At 41.9% G+C, this 7,659-nt stretch overlaps 1 protein-coding gene across 1 annotated transcript in view; it reads left to right on the top strand.

Moving 5' to 3' along the window:
• sacm1lb (SAC1 like phosphatidylinositide phosphatase b) overlaps positions 1 to 7,659 on the top strand; it is a 92,446-nt gene that overhangs the window by 64,029 nt on the left and 20,758 nt on the right. The window contains exon 18 of the mRNA XM_020620660.1: positions 5,746 to 5,839. Within this exon, the coding sequence (XP_020476316.1) occupies positions 5,746 to 5,839 (94 nt within the window). The remainder of the gene's footprint in view (positions 1 to 5,745; positions 5,840 to 7,659) is intronic.

The raw sequence follows: 7,659 nt of genomic DNA, 5'->3' as shown, positions 1-7,659 counted from the left end.
CCCCCCCCCGTGACCCCGTTCAGGGACAAGCGGTAGAAAATGAATGAATGAATGAATGAATAAATTTATTACAAGAACTGCAATTACCAATACTCAATAATCAATTTTTGTGCACAAACTAGCCGTCACACTGCAACTCGCTCTCCCCAGACCATGACGTCACCAGCAAAAAGAACCGCAAGACTATAAACCTCTAAACACAAACCTCATAAAAAATAAACTACACAAACACTGAACTTATGATAATAACAACTGAAACCCAGTAAGCAAAACAACAGGAATATAATAATATACAGTTATCAATGCACCAGGCTCCTTTACCACACCCAAAAATGCACACGCCTCTTCATACGCAGTTAAAATACTCGCATTCACGCACACATACAATGAACACGCAGACACACACACGGACCGCACATACACAGAGTGGACTACATACACACACAGAGCCAACCACACCCAAAGCAAAACTACGCAGTTTACCACAATGTATATACAGTATATTTTAAGTGTATCTTTAACTTGTATAAATCTTCAATATAACACAATATAAATGTTTTAAGCAAACTTTTTATATGTGACAGAACATAGAGCAATTTACAACATATATACACAACCAGAGAGCTCTCTCACACCTGACCCTAAATTTGTCACAGTGCACATACACACACACGCAGGCCTGCATTCAAACACACACTTTAAGTCCGGACTTTTATTTAAAATTCTACAAGCGCTTGTAAGTGGGCTTTTCCCTCTAGTTGGCCAACAAAAACCGTGTGGACCCTGCCAGATTAATTGTCAAAACTGATCAAATCTCGACCTAATCCAGCCCCACACAGACTACAGAGGCAACAACCAGCAGGCCAGCCATGATCCCACCCTCCCTGACACTGAATAGTTTCTTTGCACACTTCGATACACCTGGCAGCAGAGGAACTATACAACTCCCTCAGCTCGAGGAACAGCACGAGCCTCTCGTGCTGCAGCTACACCAGGTGAGCTCCAGCCTGAGGAGGATCAACACCAACAAAGCTTCAGGACCAGACAGGGTGTCAGGCCAGGTTTTGAAGCTACTGTATGTGCTGACCAACTTTTTTTGGACATTTTTAACCTGCCCCTGCATCTTACTTCAGTCCCTGTGTGCCTCAAGTCCACCATCATTGTGCCTGTGCCCAAGAAATCAGCTGTCACCTGCCTCAATGGTTACCGCCCTGTTGCTCTGACACCAGTAATTATGAAGTGCTTTGAGAGGATCATTCTAAAGCACATCAAGGATGTCATCCCTGTTGGTCTGGACAGCCATCAGTTTGCCTACAGAGAGAACTGATCAACAGAGGATGCGGTCTCAATAGCATTACACACAGCCCTGTCCCACCTGGAGCATCCTAACACTTATGTCAGCATGCTATTTGTTGACTTCAGTTCGGCATTTAATACTGTAATCCCAGACAAACTGGCACTGAAACTGCACAATCTGGGAATGCCTGCAATGATGTGTCATTGGATTATGGACTTCCTCACTAACAGGCGTCAAGTGGTGAGAATCGGAAGCTGCACATCATCCACAATGGTCCTGAACACAGTCACACCACAGGGCTGTGTGCTCAGCCCAGTTCTCTTCACTCTGTTTACCCGTGACTGTGATGCCATTCACCCCACAAATACAGTAGTGAAGTTCGCAGACACCACCGTAGTGGGTCTCATCTCAGACAATGATGAGACTCATTACAGAGAGGAGATCCAGCACCTGACAAGGTGGTGTTCAGATAACAATCTTGTCCTGAACACCAACAAGACTAAGGAAGCCATTGTGGATTATAGGAGGTCCAGGAAGACAAAATATGCTCCTCTTTTCATACATGGGGAGGTGGTGGAGCAAGTGGATAACATCAAGTTCCTGGGCATCCACATCACATCTGACCTGACCTGGTCTCTGAACACATCCTATCTGGTGAAGAAAACCCAGCAAAGGCTTTTCTTTCTCAGGAAGCTGAAACGCGCTGGTCTCTCCTCTCAATTGCTCGCAAACTTCTACAGAGCGACAGTAGAGAGCATCCTCTGTCTCAGTGCGACAGTGTGGTACGGGAGCTGCACTGCACAGGACAGAAAGGACTTGACCCGGGTGGTGAGAACAACTCAGGGCATTGTAGGGAGTCCTCTTCTGGATCTGGACTCACTATACACTCACCGGATCCAGAGGAGGGCCGGACGGGTTGCTGCAGACCCCACCCACCCAGGCAACAGTCTGTTTGTGCCACTTCCCTCCAGGAAAAGGTACAGGAATATAAAGACTAAAACAAACAGACTGAGACACAGCTTCTTACCCAGAGCTGTGAAATCAATCACCCCCCCAACCCCTAGTCACACACACAACCTCCCCCCATGGACAGATACAGAACACTGGACCTCACACCTCTTCCTAAAGACTGAGATTTGCACTGAGCTGCACCTTATAATGTTACTACACTCTTGCTGCTAACATGCTGCTGACTTGATTAGGTCTCATACATCCCTTTTTATTTGTTCATATTTTTATATTTACTTATACAATTGTGCGTTATGTAAATAATATGTCTTTTAATCCGAGAGCTGCCGGAAAAAAGTTTGTTGTGCTATGCATAATGACAATAAAGATTCTTGATAGTGTGATGTCAGAGAGCTTGGCTGAAAGCCAGGAATTTATGACTTAAATGCCTGGGCCATTAAAGTTTAGCTGGGCTCAGCTAAGAAGGGATGTGTACTGAGGTCTTGATGGCACATTTCTTTAGCAATTCAAGGAGTGATGTTTCTTCTTTCAAATTTGTCTAGGAACATTTGTTTGCCACTGATAGGTGAAGTCTGTGAGTGCTTGTTTTTGCATAGTTCTTCCCCTTTAAGATAATAAAGGTGTCCACTTTAAATATTATGTAAAGCAGGTTTCCTGGCGAAAGAGTCAGTTGAAGTAGGGCAGTTTAGGACTGTTTGCCTTCTGAATGTATAAGGCAAGATTTTCTTCATTGTAGTGACCCGCTGATAGGCTTCTTCAAGAACAAAGACACCTTAGAAAGCAATGGCCTTCGGAATAAAAATCCCTCCTGCTGTTTTCCATGATTTAGGGAAGCTTCTTCCATGATACTGTGATAAGCCTCCAAAAAAAAACTTGACATGTCTGGAGCATATTTATATATTTTACAGGGCACGCAGTTAGGACCAGGGGCTGATCCTGCTCTTGCTCACCTAAAAGCATTTCCACTTCTCTCAATGTTTAATAAGGAGAAAGGTGGCACCTTGAACGTGCCTAAAAGAGAAGTAGAGGCTTATGATGCATGCAGCTAAAGATAAAGGACAGGATGTTGGGTTTGTCAGTAGATATGCCTGGGTAGTGGAACACCAAATCACCAACACTGAGAAATGGAAATGGTAGTTAGGCCAGCAAGAGCAGGATCTTTGGTGTTCATATGGTGTTCTACTGTTCCAGTGGGGGCCATATCTACTGGCAAACCTAGTTTCCTATCCCTATCTTTATCTGCATGCATCTTTTCTAAGCAAGCCTCTAGTTCTCTCCCAGGCACTTTCAAGGTGCCACTTTTCTCCTTATTAAATAGTGCCTTGGTGAACTTGTACGGATCCTTATAAAAACCTAACCTAGCATGTTCCTTTTTCCACCTAGCTTTTCTAAGCCTTTCTGCTTCCCTTAGATTTGACAAACCTAGATTTCAGGTCATTTTGCAACATATTAATGCTGTCTCTTTCACTCTGTTGCTTTTCTGTACTGCTTTCTAAGCTGTCTTTGTTTTTGAACAAGCCTATCAATCTTCTGCTGCTGCCTTGACTTTACTATCTCTACTGCTGCTTTATTTCAACTCTCGCAAACTCCAAACCTTTGCACTCTGTATTCATAAACTACATCTCCCATTTTCTCTAGCTGCATCTCAACTGTCCCTTTCAGTACTTCTAGAGCATCTACCAGATCTGAATTAACTGTTGCCCATATGCCCCTTTTCACTAACCCTAGGCCAATGTACTTTTGGTTTTTGCCCTATGCCATTCTCCTTCTTTGGCTGCCTATTTTCACCACTCTCTGCTGTTCGGTGCTGCCTTCTGCTTCCTCCTCACTGGTAGGGATGTTGATATCCTGCACTCTCTGGTTACTCACCTGTTGCTGGATTTCACCCGACTGACGTGACTGGCTTCTTAGGAAGTACTGTTCAATGCGGGGTCCCTGACCACTATGCTCTTCACCTGCATCCAAGCACCTTTTCTGTCCCTGATGTATTCTAAGGCCTTGGTTTGATGTCACTTTGTTCCAGCCACAGTGACATACCTGCAGTTGTTTTTTTTTCTACCTTTGATACTTTTGTTTCTACTGGAGTGCCTACCCTATTCAGTATCAAATCTGTTCCAAGGTCAATAACCTGTTGTTCTGCCTATGAGTCATCATCCACCCCTGCTCTCGCTGACTCTCGGGGTATACTCTTTTTCTTACTTGTTGCTTGATTGTTGCAATCTAAATACATTACGCTGCTGCTGTCATGGGTTGCCACTCCCATGTGGCCCAAGTGGGGTCTATTCCTCATGTCAGCTGTCTTTCCAGAGTGTCACTTGATCTTTTCCTAGTTGTCAGCTGCCCCATTCACAACAGTTGTAGATGCAGGCATTCAAAGTGTCACACTTTTTCATCCACATAATATTTGCGGCGCATTTTCAGTAGCGCCGCATCAAGAATGCAGTGTTTTTATCCCTGCATGAGGCTCATAAAATCCAACATGCAGTTCTCCTTTTTCTCCTTTTGGCCACCAGATGTTGCAAAGCCTACTATACCATCCACCAACGGTATAGGTTCTGAATTGTCAGGCCATACAATATTTTTATCATACAGGTACTGCTTATAATCTGTTACACTGGGTTCCACATCTCTGGTCAAAGTCAGAGCAGCCTGTCTTTATTGTTTGGAGAGGATGGCAGCGCTACAAAAAGCATGGGTTCCACCTGCCCAGTTGCCTTGCAAACATTTGACTGAAAACTGCCCTTGCTGCATAAAGTTACAAATGAACTGTAACTGCATTTACTTTATAGTAGGTACGCCATGTGCTATTAATTGTAAATTTTACTGTTGTACACAACAGTCTGAATGCACTTCTGCCAAAATATGTAAATATGTTAGGGATGGGCAATGATATTCAAATAGTCATAAAAAAAACGAGTATTTCATGCAACTATGGTTATGTCTTCAAAAACAAAGAGCCAGTGTTTTCCCTGGCTTTTTCCGGCATCTTAAAATAATGTAATAACGAGGTCAGTATACCATTTTACTACAGCAGCAAATACAAACAAGAGAAATATGTAGAGACTACAGCCATCAAGAAGGTATTTGTGATCCTCGAATAGTTCCCAGTGAATATCGAATAGCATATTAGTTTGAAATGCCCATCCCTTGTATATGTATAAATAGATTTTCTTTTTTTCTCCTAGTCTCTTTTCTATTTTAAATGGACCTATTTTTCTATGTTCTTGTTGCCTGAAAAACACACATTTGGAATTTCTGTACTGGAGTAAAATTCCTTGTGTTTAAACATACATGGTCAGTAAACATGATTTTCATGAATGTCCTCACTAAATTGAATTAGTTATAAATTAGGTACATTTTTATAAGTGTACATGTGCAAATGAAACAAAAGGTCAGGGATCACCAAAATGGAACAGATTTATTTTATGGGGGAATGAGTAATTTTCTGCATAGTGTTGATCCGCATGTTGATCTTTCAGAACGGGGAAGAGAACTCAGTGGGGGCTGCTGATGGACGGCTGGAACTCTGTGATGCGATATTACAGAAACAACTTCTCTGATGGTTTTAGACAGGTGGGTCCAAACCTTTATGGGAATGATTCCACAGTATCTGCATAGATTAGTGATCTGTATTTTACAACCATATCTGTACATTGCGTATATGAAGTGTACAGTGAATTGAGAAAGTATTCATTCTTTCATGGTTTCCACATTTTGTTATGTTTCAGATCTTAAAATGGGTTCATTTTATTTTTTTTCACATCAATCTGCACACAAAACTCCACAATGACAAAGCAAAAACTGGTGGTTGGAGTGTTTTGTAAATGTATTAAAAATAAAATGCTGAAATATCACATTAGCGAAAGTATTCAGACCCTTCAGTATGCAGACTGAAGTCTTCTGAGAAGAAAGCTGTAAGCTTGGCACCTCTTTCTTTTGGAAATGTATTCCATTGTTCTTGGCAGAATCATTCAAAGTCAAGCAGGTTGGATGGGGAGCACTGGTGCACAGCCATTTTCAGGTCTCTCCAGAGATGCTGTATTGGGTTCAGATCCAGACTGGCAGGGCCATTTCCAGGATTTTCACAGAGTTGCTTTGGGTTGTTGTCTTGCTGAAATGTAAACCTTCACCTAACCTGAGATCCTAAACGCTCTGGAGAGTTTCATTCAGAATTACTCTGTATTTTTCTGCATCCATTCTTTCCTTTATCCTTATTTGTCTCCTAGTCCCAGTCGCAGAGAAACATCCCCACAGCGTGATGCGGCCACCACTGTGTTTCACTATAGGGATGGTATTAAGGTGATGCTCAGTACCTGGTTTTCTACACACATGCCGCTGGGAATTGTGGCTAAATAAGGCTAAACAGGGAAATTGTGTGTACATAATTATGAAGGAGTCACAGTAGAGTTTTGCGGTGGAGAAAGTAAAGAAATGCGGCACTGTAGGAGTTTGTCGGGTCTCATGCAATATGTACTTTAAGGTGTTCTTGTTCATGGAAGCAAAAATCAAGGAGGAGAGAATGGAAATTTATAGAAATACTCTTATTGCGCCGACTTACCACTGCCGCAAGAGAGGTAACTGTGGCTAAAATTTTACGTCAGGATAAAGCAGGTGTAAAGTTTGCAGCACTGCTGTCAGGGTGATGGCTGTTAGTCATCTGAGACCTTTTTCTGAGTTAAAACCATGTATGATGAGAGAGAGGAGTGTGTGTAAATTGCATCGCTTGCCAGTGGAGAATGTGAAGGATTTGTATAGGCTTTAAGGTCCATCCATGCTTCAGTTACTGAACAAAATAAAAGATTATTTGACTGGCAGTAGATTAAATGATTGACATTCCATAATGTGTTTGTTGATTTCTTCAACCATATTAAAGTTTGGTCACTGTAAACATAGACTTCCTATGGGTCCCCACATGTGCAACAGCCTTGAGGCAACAGATCAGAAGCGGAGGTGTATTCAAATTAACACAGCTGCAAATGTGCTCATTTACATCACCACTATTGTCAAATACCCCTCTAAATAATAATATTGCAAAGCCACAATGTTTCTGTGCCTGATGGTAATTTGACACAGACAGTATCAACAGAAGAGTTTATAGGACACTGGCATAACATATGCAGTGCTTTTTCTAGCTGTATTTTGCATTTAGTACATGGGCTCCAGAAAGAGATTTCATTCACTAGTCAAAGCACAGGATTGTCTTAGTGGCTTGGATTTAAATCACGAAGAATCTCCTGTGAAATAACTAAGAATGTAACAAACTATGAAAACTCGATAGGACTTTTGCTCCTCATACTTGTAGGAGAATCAGTTGTCTGTGTTATATTAACTAAAGTCAATATATGGTGAATCCTGACATATATATATATATATATATATATATAAAACATATC

Source organism: Monopterus albus, unplaced genomic scaffold (assembly GCF_001952655.1).
Source record: "Monopterus albus unplaced genomic scaffold, M_albus_1.0 scaffold245.1, whole genome shotgun sequence".
NCBI lineage: Eukaryota > Metazoa > Chordata > Actinopteri > Synbranchiformes > Synbranchidae > Monopterus > Monopterus albus.
Note: the sequence above shows the minus strand (reverse complement) of the source record. Positions and strands in the feature narration are given on the sequence as shown.